The sequence below is a fragment of the Antennarius striatus genome, chromosome 2 (genome assembly GCF_040054535.1).
Source record: "Antennarius striatus isolate MH-2024 chromosome 2, ASM4005453v1, whole genome shotgun sequence".
NCBI lineage: Eukaryota > Metazoa > Chordata > Actinopteri > Lophiiformes > Antennariidae > Antennarius > Antennarius striatus.
The window spans coordinates 15,611,599-15,628,595 of NC_090777.1; the positions used below are offsets into that span (position 1 = coordinate 15,611,599).

Here is a 16,997-nt window from a genome sequence, read left to right on the forward strand (position 1 = left end):
GACACACACACGTACAAACACAAACACACACACACACACACACACACACACACACACACACACACACACGTTTGTCACACGAATGGTGCCAAAATTAATCACAGGATCATTTTTATTTCCATGCGGACCGAGGAGCGCAGCACACCCTTTAATACAATGACACAGCAATTATACTTGAGGCAATACAAATATATACAAATAATCTACTGGCTTGCATTAGTTCAAGCTGGTGTGTGTGTGTGTGTGTGTGTGTGTGTGTGTGTGTGTGTGTGTCTTAGAGGGGGAGAGAGAAACTTTCAACAATAGAGACAGCGACACATTGTTGTGTTCAGAAACACTCTAATTTCAAGCCAATATGAAGTCACACTGTTTCCTGCTCCACCTTCTGTCTTGCCTACATTGTTTTCTGATTACTTCCAATCTGTATTTGCAAGCATGAAGTGACTTCACCTTCATCATAATTACTGATACACAAATTCTACACATCTAAAAACTGATGTGATTCAGATAATGCTGCTCAAAATTGTTTTACTGTGTTTGCAAATCATGTCATAGCAGTGAAGTCAGTCGTGGGCTAAAATTAAAATTTTGGTTTGTTTTATTTTACATGACCTCCTGTAGATCTGTTAACAGCCTATCATGATGCATCCTGGAGAATGTGAAGCATCAGTATCATTTACTGACTCTGCACCTTCTGTTTGGACAGATCTGGTGCAGAACATCACCAGGACCCTGTCTGCAGACCAGGGCTGTTGGTAAATGAGCTGTTGTGATTGGTCCAGAATTCACACATGGGAGTAACCACATGAATGTAATCTTGAACTTTTCTTTCACAAAAGAGAAACAAAAAATGCCCTTTTATGAAAGCTTCCCTTCTTCACATGACTTTCTTGCATCCTACTTTAATTGGGGCTATACTGCCAATGGTTTCTGGCCTAACTTCTGTTTTGCTACCCAGAACTATAAGCTTTCAGAAAGCCTGGACAAAAACAGACCAAACAAAAACAGCACTGTCTTTAATATTCAGTTAGATGAACCTTAAGAATAAAAAATACATTCATCGAAGGTGAATGGGACTTCTTGGATTAAAATTGATAAACAATACAACATTTTGTCTCCACTCAGCGCAGTTCGGACAAAGACTCCCACCCACTAGAGACCCAGATCTGTGATCCTCCTCTGCAGAGTCAGTTACCACTGAATAATCAACATGTCAATTACACCAGGAGGAAAGCACAATGGAAGGAATGGAGGTGAATCTGATGAGGTCAAAGCTGTAACATTAACAGCCAGCAGGTGTTTGTTTGCTGTTGTTGCTGCTTGTTCTTCTCAGTCATTTTCTGCTTGATGTTGAACCGTAGCAGGACATGCTCACATTTACAACCAGCCTGGTCGGTAAGACCAGTGTTTCTGTCACGTCCTACACGTCACTCTGTACAGCCCTGAATCAGCTCTCTCTCTCTCTCTCTCTCTCTCTCTTGTCGCTCTCTCACACACTAGAGTGTGTTTTGCTGCATAAGAATATAAATGAGTTCTTACAGCGGTTGCTAGAGATCCACTTTTGCACTGGAAGTTTTTTCACCTAATGTGACAAACATGGTGGACGACAAACCACAGCAGGTAATTCATTCATCTTAATTCCACGAGGAAGTGGAATCACGATTGCTTCTGTCATTCAGATTGAAATTCAAATGATCTTCATCTATTTTCTACTTAATTACATCCTCACACTGATTCAGTCATCAATGTACTCACCTGATCATCTTGAACAAGGACATCCATTCAAAGGCCTTGACTCATTTCATTGTGACAGATAGGTATTCAATGATCGTTTAAGCAAATACAAAGTCAGATTACGCAACATCCCAGAAAAACAGCCAAAAGAGAATCAGATTAACTTGGATGAGCTGAAGTATGTCCTTCACACACTCAAGAATGTCACAGCTTCATTGTCATGATTCTGAAATTGTTTAAACAGGGAAGTGTAATTTTTCTGCACAGAGCATTTCAACAGAGAGTCGGCACTGTTTGTTTACATAGAAAGCAAGGCAAAGCTACACGACCAATGTGTGATTTTATATAGCACACAAACAGCGGAGGCGTGCTGTATAACACCACATTATTAGTCTAAATAACAACATGACAGTTGCTATAGCCCTTCTCAGAGGCTAAGAAGCTGACAGAACCCATCTCCTTTACTTGAACACATTTTTGTTTAATTTGATGGAGTTAGCTGCTCACTGTTACAGCTGCTGTTGAAGTTATTTGCTTGTGGCTCCTACGTGTAACACCACATCTAAATAACATCCTCCCATCATGTCCAACCTATTTCTTGCCTCTCATGTCAGTAGAGTGTGTGATTCAGCGCTGTGACACCTCCATCCAGTTTTAGCTTTTACTGGCCCAAAAAATCCCCCATTAAGCCTTTGTAACATTTATACTGAGGGAGAGCAGGAATAAAGGCACAACAGTCCCGCTTTCAACGGGCGGTGTAATGGGGGCTTTCAGCTGCTAAATACCCCCACTCTACTCCCAGCTAGCTGCCAGCTTTGTCTGTCTGCAGGCTGTTGCTGAGCAAAGGTACAGCGGGTTTATTACAGCCTGTTTGTAGGAAACAGCTTCCCACTGGTGCCGGATTAGATGGCAATAAAAGGCTCGAATGAGCTGTGGAAGTGAAATTCACTGTGTAATTCTCCTCATTACCAGCGCTGCCTTTTCACTTTAAATGTTTGATTCAGCTTCAATCAACGCTGTCATCTTGTCAAAGCATAATAAAACTAGGAGGAGCATGAGTCCCGATCAAGTTCTTAGACTGTTCCCTTTAATTGTGCGCATGTTCATGTTAGAAGGTGGATGTAAAAACATACAACTCTAACAATCAGCCGCTCAACACCTGGTGTACCTCTGTTCCAGGTTTAACACGAGTTGGCAGAGTGATGCATCTTGTTTCTGTTTAAAGCACCAGAAGTGTGTACAATTTGTGGGAGGAAATGTGTTTACTTGTTTTTCTTCAGTTTGAACTTGAGTGTGAGCGTGTACTCTGATTACAACACCTACACACAGGCAGGGGAGCAACAGGCTAATTAACAGTCTATTACTGTGCTGCTCTCTGGAGTGTGTGTGTGTGTGTGTGTGTGCGTGTGTACAATAGATGTGTGCACACACCTTATGAAAGATGTGACTAAATCTCACAACAGCCTCATCTGAGCAGCAGAGAGCCAAAAACATGCAGCACACAACCCTAAATCTGTCCCACATGGCACACACACACACACACACACACACACACACACACACACACACACACACACACACACACACACACACACACACACACACACACACACACACACACACACACACACACACACACACACACACACACACACACACACACACACACACACACACACACACACACACACACACACACGACCCAGCAGCACTTTGTTGCTGAGGAGGATGATGATATTTTGGGATACTGGTCCCATCTCCCAGAGTTCACTTCTCAATGTCAGTTTTTGATGAATGGCTTTGGTTCCACATGCACGTTTATTCACATGCACACACCCACACTCACACAGGTTCTCCATATATTTCTGGGTCAATTTTGTGCACAAATACTGGGTCTTCCAGTGACAATAACACCAACTCTGTGATATCTGCTCCATGTTATTACTCAACCCCGACCATTCCACAGAGGGAATAGACTGACTTCAGATTCTCTCCAGAAACATCTTGGGCTGTGTCTCTAGACTTACTACATCACAGCAAAGCATTAAACCTGTTCTGTTTCAAAAGGTCTTTCTAGTGTGGTCTAAACACACAACACACATAATTGTGCCAGCTCACTCCAACTGAAGATTCACTGCACAGCTAAAACGGTTTGACTTTGCTTCCAGAAATCCTTCCAACACCTGAGGAGTGAAGGTGAATCATCTCAGTGTCTTCTTTGGGATTTCTTTCCTGGCCAACAGATACAGAACTCAATCTATTGAAGGATACAACCCTGAGATTCGACACAGTTTTAATATCGCATTGTTTTAAGCTGTTTCACTGCTCACCTTGTAAAATGTTTCCTTCTGTTACTATCATATGTTTTAATGTAATTTTTAAAAGTTTGGATGCAAATCAAGTTTTGTTAAGAAAATACGGAAAAATATCCAAGTCCCTTATTGTAAGTCATGTTTAATTATTTATTGTCTCAAGAACTTTGACTCTCACATAATTCAGATTATATTTTCTCCTACATTAAGAAAGGGTGAAAATATCTCTAGCATGACTGGTTATGAACTTTTCTTTATACCTTTGCTGCCTATCTCTGGAGTTAATTAAGGAATAAGATTCATCTTCACTTGATCTTCCAGCTCAGGCGAGCGGTTCATTTTCACTGGCACCAGTTATTTACCATCATCAGCACTGGCATATCAATACAAAACCGGAAATTCAAACATGCTCGGAAAAGTGATCATCATGATAATTCTAAACTCACAGGCAGGTGAGATATTCCTTAAGGAACATTTGAAAAGTTTCTCTAATCCCATGAATATTAAAATGAACATTTTTAGTGACATAACATAAATACCTCTGATATCATTTTTGCAAAATGACATCAATCGATTTTCCAGAGAACCCCATTAAGCTTCCAAATAATACATTCTGTTTTGAAAAAGATATGAAAATCAACCTTGAAGCAATTATCAAATTATGTTTAAAAGACTACTTTTACTTTTGAAATACATACTTAACATGAAATAACGAATCAGTTATAGCTCAGAATCAATAAAAATTATGAGAAAGATTGGACAGAGATGAAAGGAAACCACTGAAGATTGGAAGAGAAAGGAGAAAAGGTACAAAGGAAGAAAATGGGGGAGAGAGAAACAGAAACGTGTCACAACTCTGAGGGGCCTGGTGTCCTGGTTGTTATGGCAACCATGGTATAAATTCAAGGCATCCCAGGGAGTGATGACGCAACAAGAGAAAAATAGACCTGCAAATCAAGGAGGCTAAAGATGCAAACGTACATTCCGTCTTCAAAATCTGAAAGAACAGCTGCTCCCTGAGCTGAACTGTGATTCAATTCAGCAACAAAAGGTTTTGTTTAAATCTGATACTGTGGCTCAAGAAAATACAGGACCTGACTACCTAGCACAGGTTCGAAGTAGAATATCAACCAACTTGCGTTTGCAAAATTAAAATGAAATGATAAGTAATTAAAATAAAAAGTTGTCTGAAAGTGACACTAGATCTGCACAAGGTTGATAACAGACTATAGAAAAACCAGCATGCAAGGGTTTAAAGCTGTTTTCAAGACTTCCAAGAAGATTTAAAACGGATTTTGTAAGATGTAAACAATATGTACATATATAAATCCACAGACAGACAGACAGACAGACAACCAGCCAGCCATGCACGCGCACACACACACACACACACACACACACACACACACACACACCTGCAAGCAGAACAAATAGATACCTGGTGATATTCTAAATGTATTACCATTGTATCTACAGTAGTTTTGTGCAGCTGAAACAGTATTAGTGATAACCAGCACCATAAAGGTTATTGTCTCATCGCCAGTTTGCTGTCATTCACCACAAGTGCTCAAAAAACTTAAATACACCTTTGATTAAAAAAAAAAAAATTACCCACTTGGCCTTACCCCCTCTGAGGGAACTTCGACCTCACAGCAACCAGCTCATTTCTGTAACCTCTAGCACAAATGTTGGCTCAGCCAGAGCAGTGGTCAAGAAGACAGAATGTCCTGAACCTGGTAGCTAGATGATTAATGGCTCACAATCGTTATCATCCTGTCTTGTTTCTCTCTGACACTCATACTTTAAGAGCCTACATAGCAGCATTACAGCTTTATAACATCTAACAGTGTACTAATGTAATTAGGACAACATGCACAGTGAGAAACTGAAAGCAAATGTGAGAGAGAAGTGTTCTTCACAGGTTCACAGGTCTCTGCTGCCTTGGACCAAATATAATGCTCAATCTGTTACAGGATGATCCAACCTTGACTCATAGTGGTGAGCAACCCACAGCTCGCTCTGGCCTGGAAACTTCTCCAAACTTGTTCCAGAAGGCATCGGTTAATCAATGAATAAGCAAAGCGCAAAACTGGTCCACTGTGACCTAAAATCTTTCCTGCCATTCAAGCTACTGACGTGACACCTCAACCTATTGCATCTGGTATTGATAGACCTCCCTGGAAAATGACATTATCTACTCAGCAGCATGTATTAGACCATGTAGGTCACCCATGCCATGTGTGCAAATCCTTCCCTACACCATCACGGATGCTGGTTTTGTACTGTAAGCCGTCAATAAACTTCCTCTCCTCTTTAACTCGGAGAACACAGCAGCCTTGATTTCCAAGAAGAATTTCAAATTATGACCAGACAGTTTCCACTTCACCTCAGTCCATCTTCTAATAACTTTTGCACAGTGAAGGTAGCAGCATGTCTGGCTCTGGTTTACTGTATATACAATTTCTTCTTCACATGGTAGAGTTCAAATTACTACTGTGGAGCAGTATTTACAGACAATGGCTTTAGGAAGTGTCAATGTCACTACAGAATCATGTCTGTTTTTAATGCAGAAATTTGTTGCTTGCACACTCTTTGTGCTATTTCAATTAAAACGTTTCATTTTTGGTAAATAACCAAACTTCAAATCTCACTTACACACACGACATCTAAGACAACTAATAGATGATTCATTCGGTCATACAGCGCAACAGAAAACAGTAGAATGGAAGATGAGGACCTAAAGCTGAAGCTCACTCTGCAGCTTGTCTGGTCACACAGGTTCTGTTTGTTCCATTGTCAAAACACCGACAAAATGGGTTTGTCAGGTAAATGGTACACAAAAAGATTAAGTATGTTCAGTGTTTTTGCGAACGTGTTACAAAACGTAAATTAATATTAATAAAAATAATAAAGGATTAGATTTAGTATAGCGCTTTTCTAGAAACTCAAAGTCGCTTGACATTGGATCCATTATTCATTCACACATGGTGATGGTAGACTACATATGTAGCCACAGCTGCCCTGGGGCAGACTGACGGACACGTGGCATCCAAATAGTTTGAAAACTACAGGACAGAATAATGTTTTGAGAATTTTTATGATCCTTCAGTGAAGAAATTATTTTTTCACTCTTTCATTGGCCTGAAACACACTTGCAATCGCACATGCACACACACACACACACACACACACACACACACACACACACACACACACACACACACACACACACACACACTTCCTATAAACATGTTCAGTGCCTTGCTCGTGGGTTATGTTCATCAATCATGCCATGTGCTTCACATATCATCTGATGAAGCTCTTTTTGACTCAAACTTGTTTGTTAATAGTAGGGATGAGCGAGTACACCACTGTCTGTATCTGTTCAATCATCTAAATTATCTGTATTCGTATCTGTACTTGGAATGGGCGGGACTTAAACCGGAAGTGGGTGTGCTTTCACTGGAAATGGGTGGGGCTTAGATCTGAAATTGATATGGAATGATCAGAAGTTGCTATATTTATTATTTTATAAGTATTTACAGAACAGCCTTAGAATTGAGATTCAATGACTTTGATCACAACAGCAAAGGAACTATTTACAGAACAAGTTTTTTATGAACTCAGAACATGAAGTGATGAATACAAAGCATGCAATAGGAATGCATGAACTACAAAGTATGCATGAACAAGAATTGTCATACTCAACACAAATTTCTAAATTTTTTTTCTTTTTCGTCTTTTCTTTTAAGAACGAGTGAGAGAAAGAGCGATAGAGAGAAAGCGTGTGTTTGCACGCTATGTAACAGTTATAATATCTATATGGTATATAAATTATTTATTTGAAGTGAAGCGAGAAAGTGTCAAACTAAGAGTAAGCAGGTACAAAAAAACACATGACTGCAGTGGAGGTGGTGACGAATGTGACACGAGCAGTTTTCAGCTCTGTCTGGTCAAATGCACCGCGTTTGGTACCGGGCCGCACAAAAAGAAAAAATAATAGACATTAGTTCAGTTTTATTTATTTTGGAGTCTGAAAGATATTTTATTTGGAAAAATTATCCGATTCTCTGTTACATCCGTCTATGTCAGTGGTCCCCAACCACCAGGGATATTAAAAAAAACAAAACTTTTTTTTTTAATTGATTACCAGTCTAAAGATGTTTTATTTTGAAAAGTGACATCTGTGCGGAGTGATGCACAAATAAATGCGTGTGTCTGTCCCGCTTGATAGGTCTCTGTCACGTGACAAGTTAGCAGCTATTACCCCTAAATTAAGCACCCACAATTGCCTCAGTATTCTGGATTACAGTCAAGGCAGATTATTTTGAGATCGCCCAAAAAGTATCACAAACCCTGCTTCCATTTCCAGCCTCCTGTGTTTGTGAAGCAGGACTTTCTGCAGTGACCACAGATAAGACATGCGGAACACACTTCAGGTGTCATTGTCTCCCGTTACCCCTAGATCAGCTGTCCCCAGCCCCTAATTCTCATTATTGTAATTTTTATTATTTAATTGACTTGTTCACCCTGTTATTGGAAATTATCAGCATTTCTCCTACATTGTATGCACTGTTTGTAAGTGGCTATATTTCAAAATAAACCTCATCAATGCAGTCACTTGAATCAAGTTTTAATATATTTCTTACAATTATTTAGTTTACAGAGATGTTGATTATCACTTTATGAAAAAAAGGTTGTTCATTGTCTATTGATGTCTGCATTTTACGTAAAACCACGGCGGATGATTTATTATTAGACTACAGCTGTCTTGGCATCCTTTACAATTATCGAGCAAATGACGGCCGGTCTGTGAAAATATTGTCTTAGATGAAACCGGTTCGTGGTGCCAAAAAGGTTGGGGACCGCTGGTTATGTAGAATGACGAGTGAAAATTAAACTTTACAGAACAGGCCTTTATTAACGGCTGGAAACAGAACATGTCCAGGAACGGGCTGGCAAACAACAACACACTAAGCCGTACACCTATGGTCTTGCGGTAAAGCAGTGTCGCAAGCAATCGTAACTAACGAGCGACACTGTGGTCTTCTTTATCACTACATGAGACAAGTTATGAGGATTTTCCTGCAGCACAAACACGAGTATTGACGAGTTTTACTCGTACTTGTCAAAAATGCTTTATCTGTACCGGATACTTGTCTGAAACGAGTACCAGCCTCAGCCCTAGTTAATACTGAACATACTGTAACAGGAACAAAGACCAAACAAAAACTGTTAAGGTTACGGTTGACTCACTGTGTATCCCCTCATCTTCACAGTCTCCGTCATCGTCATCATCATCATCATGATCATCATCATCAGTGATGTAACATATCTCTCTGTCCCACTTCCTCCCCTTCAGCTGCTCCTCCTCTTCATCAGACATCTCCTCTTGCAAGCCAATGCTACCTCAGCATGGCCACATTGCCCACCTGAAGAGGAAAGTAGAAGTACAAATGAACATATTAACAATATTTACACAAAATGGTTTATTTTTTATAAGTTTTATAATTTAGGATTTAACAGAATTAAATTGAACCCTTTGCAGTCACAACAGCAACTCTTTGAGGAAGACTCTCCACGAGGATTAGGAGGTTTAGACTTTTTTGACCATTCCTCCAGAAGGGGAATAGTGAGGTCAGACACTGATGTTGAATAAGAAGGCTTGGCTTGCAGCTTCTCAACTACTCATTAATTATAGAAGGTGTTCTGTCGGGCTGCGGTTAGGACTCAGTGCAGATCAGTCAAATTAAGACAGATATTAAGAGTTGCATCTTCCCTCTCAGTGTTTCTTTTACTAGATAACTTCTCTTCTGTAAATACAGTAGTTATTAAAAAAAGTTGATTTTGGAAGGTTACATATTTTTGATAAAATCTAAAAAATTCTATACTTATGTTTGATCACTTGATAATATTGGATCAGACCTTTACTGTCAGGTTCAGATAAAGACACAAAAACCAAAGGCAGACAAAATTAAAGACAGGACAGCTTTTAAAACAAATATACTTCAATAATAACCCAAAACAACAAGAAAAACAAACTTCAAAACAGAAATCCTAACAGCAAATCCACACAGCACAATCCAAAAACTGAAGGCACATGAACAAAAAAACCCCCACAAGGACGATAATTCTGGAGTAAAGCACAGGTAGGAAGATGATTATATAACAACACCGGAAACGTGACACAGACGTCAGTTAATAACATTTACTAGCCTAGAATTTAAAGGTGACAGAGCTGATTTTAATTCCATTTCCTTTGCATTTTTTCTACTAAATATTAAATAATTTTGAATACCTTTTGATTCCAACTTTTCTCCATATCGTTCCACTTTTACATTTAGGTTTGGATGTGAAGATCTATTTCCAATTCTCATTTATATAATCTGTACATTCTCCATAGATGCACTAGAGGTAAAAATTGACGTCAGGGTCCTGAATTCACTACATATATGAAAGGACAAGAGGTTCTTTGTGAGAGATGAGAAATAATCACAACTTGCAGATGAAAGACTGTAGGAGGAAGGATAATATGGAAAAATGGATGACAGATGCAAGATGAGAGAAATGATCTCTCAAGAGTTTGTTAGATGCTTTTGAAGGCGCATTTCAGCAGGAGGAAAATTACAATCACATTACTCAGCCTTTTCTCTATGTCTGACAATCATAAACTGAAAACACAGACTACAGCTGTGCCTTTCAGTATCAGCTATGGTTCGGTGATAGACAAGCAGTCAGAGCCAGCAAAGCCTACTCTGATGGCTTCCAGATTGTCAGAATCAGATCATTCTAATTCATAATATACACTTTCATTAATGTGATATCCATTTCACAAAGTGTGTTTTCAGCCTAAAGGCATCACTACACAGCTTCTTTTTTGGATGTTTCCACGGTGTTGCTATGAAGTCAAGCTTTAATCTAATCAACTTTTCAAACTACAAGCAAACCTTGGTTTTCGAACGCTTTAGACATCGAACAAATCCAAATTTGACCCAAAAATTAACCTAATTTTAAATTTGACAGAAACAATTTGACAAAGTTAATGTCCAAACTTGTTTGTGATGTTATTTTTCTTTATTCACTTGGATAGTTTGATCTTTGATTGATGGAGTTCTGGGGGTTTATTAGCCTGACAAATTAAAAGGATTTATGTTATGATAAAGCAACAAGCAAATGTGTTTTTTATGTGTAACTGTAATGTTTGTAACTTGAATAAGTAATAAATTCAGAGTTGACATTAAGAAGTAGAGGTATTGCTAGAGAGCTAGAGAGGTCAAGGTTTGTTCTGGAAAGGAGAGAAATGAAGGTTAACCGCAGTAGGACAGAGTACATGTGTGTGAATGAGAGGGACCCAAGTGGAAGAGTGATTTTACAGGGAGCAGAGGTAAAGAAGGTGGAGGATTTTAAGTGCTTAGGGTCAACATGGAGAGTGTAGACAAGAGAAGAAGAAGCGTGTACAGGCAGGATGGAACGGGTGGAGAAAAGTGTCAGGTGTGATGTGTGATAGCAGACCCTTGACCCTGAGAACACTAGGTCAAGGTCAAATTTCAGCTTTTGAAAACTCAGGAACCGGATAAGATAGAAAGACAAGGAAGAAGGTCAATGTGAGTAAGATCATGGATGAAAGCTAGTGCTTTGATCTACCTATGCACTAGCTTTGATCCATGGTCAAAGCTATTGCATAACTTTGACCTGCCCTGAGAGGTCAAAGCTATGCACTTGTCAGGTACTACTGTCAGGGTACCTTGACCTACCCTGGAAGTAGGTCAGGGTAGTTCGCGGGATTTAGGGGGTACTTCTGTATTCCACTGCAACGTTGCTTCCTCTATTTGATCACATGTTTGTTTGCTCGGTGGTCATGAGGGTAAATGTGACTGATTAAAGCTTGTTTTTGTTTCCATGGTGAGGACATTAATGTGGGAAATGCAACATCTATTTGTGTTGTAGGGTTGTGTCAGTGTCATGTTAGTGTCATTCCTTTTTTCTATACAATGAAAAAAAGAAAAAAGTAGAGGAGGATTTTCATTTTAGTGTTATCGTGAGGTGTTGTAGGTAGTGTGTGTGTGTGTGTGTGTGTGTGTGTGTGTGTGTGTTAGAAATTAATTTTATTAATCACCCGTGGGGGAGATTATTTGTCCACTCTAGTGTTAATTCTCGTTATTCAGACTCACTCATTAAATTTTCAAGCGAAGTTTAGTGAAACATTTACATAGTCTAAATATACTAGCAGGAAGAATTATTGACTCTATTGGTTAAATTAAAAAAAAACCTGAATAGCATTTATTCCACCTCAGATAATCCTAATTTAATCTTCATCACCAGCCAGTTCACTTGCATCCATTACAATGCAGATTACACCCCAGGTAGAGGTAAAGCAGAATTTTTGGTTGACAGGCTGGTTTTACATCTCTCATATATCCAACCAACTTTATAGACTTGTTGATGATCTGAAATGAACTTGCATTTATTTTCCCCCAAACATAGATTGACCTTTGTATTTAAGCTTAACTTGTTTTGATGTGAATTTGATATCATTATGCTTAGATTTCTTGTGATGATACATTTATTTTACACTACAATTTTTTGTTGCTACTGATCTTGGGCACAAAAGGTTTTTCTATGTTTTTCAGAGATCAAAAAGACATCAAAATCCACCAGTGTCTCTCACAGCAATACACAAAAGCAGTCAAGCCAGAACAATGAACAAAAAATCTGAAAAAGGTTAGGTGTTAAAAATGTGTCACTTGTTTGCAATTTTTATGGTTCACTAGTTTACTGAATAAAAAGTATTTAAGGGATTCAATTACTTTTTTACGGGGGTTGCCACAAATATTGCAAGACACAAGAGGAGAAGAAATTTTGCATTTACTTACATAGTCTACCAAATTAAGCCAGAAGGCTTCAACACATTATCTCTTAATACAAGTCACAGAGGTTTGGGTGGAGCGCCAAAGATTTTTCAAGCAGGATTCACAATGTGCTTTTCCTCTGAAGCAATGCAGCTGCCAAATGGTACCTTGATATTGTTGACTAAACCCTCGTCACTGTACACTAGAAGAAGGAGGGTATGATTGGCCCTGTAGCTCTGGTGCTTTTTCAGCTTCTAAAGGGAATAGAGTCAATGCTGGGCTTTCTTGACCAGAGCCCAGAGAGCCTAGTACAACTAGGAATTTGGTATCGCTCGCCTGTTCCACAACAGTGCAGTGAATGATCAGAGGGATGCAGGGTGTAGACTCCTCTGAAGTTAACAACATTGCCCTAGGTTCTACCTTTAAGTGGAGATTGTTGTCTTTGTGCCACAAGGCCAGTTGGTGCACCTCCTAAAGTTCTTCCTAACACTCCTTCAGCACCTGAACATTGATGTTCGGACTGGACCTGCTCCTTCATGAAAAAGAATCGTAGAAAGTGTTTTCTTAACACTGGAGAGGGAGAGAGCAGGACCTGGTCAGTGTGGGGGTTCATCTTCTCTACAGGTGTGCTGTGTTACGTACCAAAACACACAAATAAGTCATTGATTTGTTTCAGTGGGATAGTGTTACTGTCACAGGTAGTTTGTAATACGTGACGGCCCGGAACACTTACCCCATTATGTTTGAATCATCTCTTGTGAGTCTATGTGCTTTCCTGCTCCATAGGAGACATGGCTCTGGCTATCTCCCTACTGCTATGCCACAACGTTATGGAGGACACGTAACACAGGTAGTCACAGGTAATCCTCAGCAGTTTATAATCCTCTCATCAGCCATGGATTCTAGTTGGCCTGAATGATGATGGCTTCATATGCATTGATGTCGCTCACATAAATGCATATGACAGTGTTGTCTTACACAGTCTTAAATGTACTCCTGGAGGTGGTAATCATGTATGCCTAAAACTATTTCGATTGGTGGTCAAGTAGCAGTCGTGACGTACTGTGGTGGTACCCTATGGCCACACATTAGTCAATTTTTGGTTCATTTTTTAGTTTGTTCTCATGATCTGTGAGCAGGATGGCGGAAGATAGAAATGTGATTAGACAGACCAATGTTTGGCAGTTGGACAGCTCTAAATACTCCTTCATGGTCAGTGTAAACCAGGTCTAAGAGTGACCTTCCCTTACCGAGTCAGTATGTTGATGGAGTTAAGAAAACCAGTTTATGGATAGCATGGTTATCATCAGCAATGATCAGACAGCCATTTGGAAGAATTTTTTGCTCAGTAAGAGCATAGTAGAGATAAATTATGTTTACTGATCTCATTGGATTGCTGAGTCCAGGAAGTTGTAATTTACTATGTTTCAGTGAAATCAAAACTGCTGAAGTTCTTTAAACACTGGCTGAATCCGAGTAGCTGCTAAAATGCCATTTTATTATCTATAATGCAGACACCAGCAACTAGGTTGTTTGAAAGAGCCAGTCTGTGGGGGATAGTGATTAGCCCACCAGTGACACTTTTCCTCTTAATGTGATTCTACCTCCTCTCACTAAGCACGAGAAATTTGAGCATGTTCTGTTGCAGTCATTCTAGGCCAATCAGTTTGTTTGTTTACTTTAAAAACTTGTGTGCAATTAATGTCAAGCAAAGACTGTGAACTGTATTTGTATTTTGCTAATATGCATTAAGAGACAGGAGACAAGGAGCCGCTGGGTTGGAATGTGTTGCTATGGTGATCAACAATAACGCTGGAAGAGCCACCAAGAACATTTTCTGGTATAATAAATGATACATTTCATACATGATGGAAAATTAGCTAAAAAAAAAACTTCATTCACATAAGGATCCAATCATTACTGCTGGTGACATACACCTATGTCTGTCACCAATGCAATTTAAGCTAAGATTCTGACGAGAAAAAGCAAAAAGCACCAACAATAATGTACGCTCCTGTATACATCAATCAGCAATATCATTATGACCACTGTCAAGTGAAGTGAATACCCCGTACTACCCCTTTATCATGGCTCACCTTAGTGGGTGAACTATATGAGGCAGTATGTGAAGATTTTATCCTCAAAGTTGATCTTGGATGCTAGAAAAACAAGACTACATGGTGGGACTGATGCCTAGGATCTTGTTATTCATGTGGATGTTACTTTGTCATGTTCCACCAATCTAGCAATTTGTACAGGCTATGTAATCCCCTTCATGAAAACTGTATTAACGGATGGCAGTGGCGTCTTTCTAAAGGATAATGTGCAAAACCATAAAGCAAAATTTGGTCAGGAGTGGCTTGAGGAACATAACAAGAGGCTTTCAAATTCCACTGACCTCAATCTAATTGACTATTTGTGGGACATGTCGGACAAAAAAGTCCAATAGATGAAGGGCCCACCTCACAATTTACAGGATAAAAGAGAGCTTGATGCCAAATGCCACAGCACACCTTCAGAGGTCAAGTGGAGTTTATGCCTCAACCTACATGGTAATGCCAGGTGGTATTAATTTCATGGCTGATCAGTAAATTTCATCAGTCCAAATGGTAACATGGACAATTATAAAATCTGGTAAGAATCAGAGGTACTTCCGAAGATCTCAAAAAGTAAGGCCAGCTCAGAGTTGTGCAGTGCAGGCCTTCTCATGAACCACACAGTTCCTTTACTGCTCCTACTTTCTTACTTCTTCAAGTCCCAGTTTTCATGTCAGTAATTTCACCCTGGGGAGTTTTCTTCTCAGAGTGCCTCTGTTTTATCTCCCCTTCCCCTCCCTGGTGCTGTGGGTGTTGCGGTTCTGTGAGCAACCTGCTAACCCGTGGAGACATGGCCATGTGCCTTGGATCATGATCAACTTCACCCATCCTGCCCAGCAGCAGAAAGTGGAATGAGTCATCTTGAATCCTGACCTGGATCATTATTTGGTTCCTGGATTTTTAAAATTGTATCTCTTTATTAATTTTTATACTTTAAAGATCTCCGTGGAGAAATTATTTTTTTCACTCATATACATTCCAAACCAACAAATCAACTGACTGATTGTTATCAACCACAAACAAGCCTTTGCTTGAACAGGACATGTGTTTGTTGCTGAAAGATATTTCAGAATTGCTGATACTTTATTGAAAAGACTTAAAAACTAATCACTAGAAACTCCATTTTCAACAATAGACTAACCACACTTGGGAAAGATCACCAGAGAAACCCTAACCCAGAAGGACATACTCACATACTGTAGTTGGATAAGTAACATTCTCATTCATCACCACTTGCCAGACAATCTTCTGGCAGGACAACGTGGCTAGCAGGGCTTTGGGCTCTCTGTCTCTCTCTCTCTCACACACACACACACTTAAATATATACAAGTATATCCCTATTACTTGTGTGTGTGTGTGTGTGTGTGTGTGTGTGTGTGTGTGTGTGTGTGTGTGTGTGTGTGTGTGTGTGTGTGTGTGTGTGTGAGCATCGTGTTTGTGCATTTATGTCTGAGCCTACCATCTATCATTCAAAGCAAAGCAACTTATTTTAATAGGAATCAGGATTTGGTCAGACTTCCAATCACCACTAAAAATGTAGATTGTACTCTGACAGTAAATTCAGCATATTAGAAAGCTTTTAGTCCTGCAAAGATTTCTTTTATATTTAAGCTGCATAAACAACTTGTAACCATTGCAGTGCAGTGAACATTATCACATATCAAGTACAGTGCGCCCTCATTCCTCGCGGTTAATGCGTTCCAGGAACCACACACAATTCACAAAACAAATTCCACGAATGGAGTGACAAACTACTTAATTATTTACGGTAATTTAAACATTTATAAACCCTCCCTATACCGATATTAAACCACCTTCTATCTGTATTACTTTTTCCCACACTCTTATCGACTGTTAAAAGCACTTTTGTGTCTCACATAAGTCCAAGACTCATGAAACGGAGCGCACTTCTGGATGCAGTCAGCCAATAGAATGCACATACGGTATCACATGACTGCATACCAAAAATCTGTGATCAGATGAAGTCGCGAGCGTTGATGTGCGA

General features: G+C 39.5%; 1 protein-coding gene across 1 annotated transcript in view; it reads right to left on the reverse strand.

The window, feature by feature from the left end:
- LOC137603077 (helicase ARIP4-like) overlaps positions 1-16,997 on the reverse strand; it is a 69,925-nt gene that overhangs the window by 34,961 nt on the left and 17,967 nt on the right. The window contains exon 2 of the mRNA XM_068326282.1: positions 9,303-9,478. Coding sequence (XP_068182383.1) covers positions 9,303-9,432 — 130 coding nt within the window. The 5' untranslated portion in view covers positions 9,433-9,478. The remainder of the gene's footprint in view (positions 1-9,302; positions 9,479-16,997) is intronic.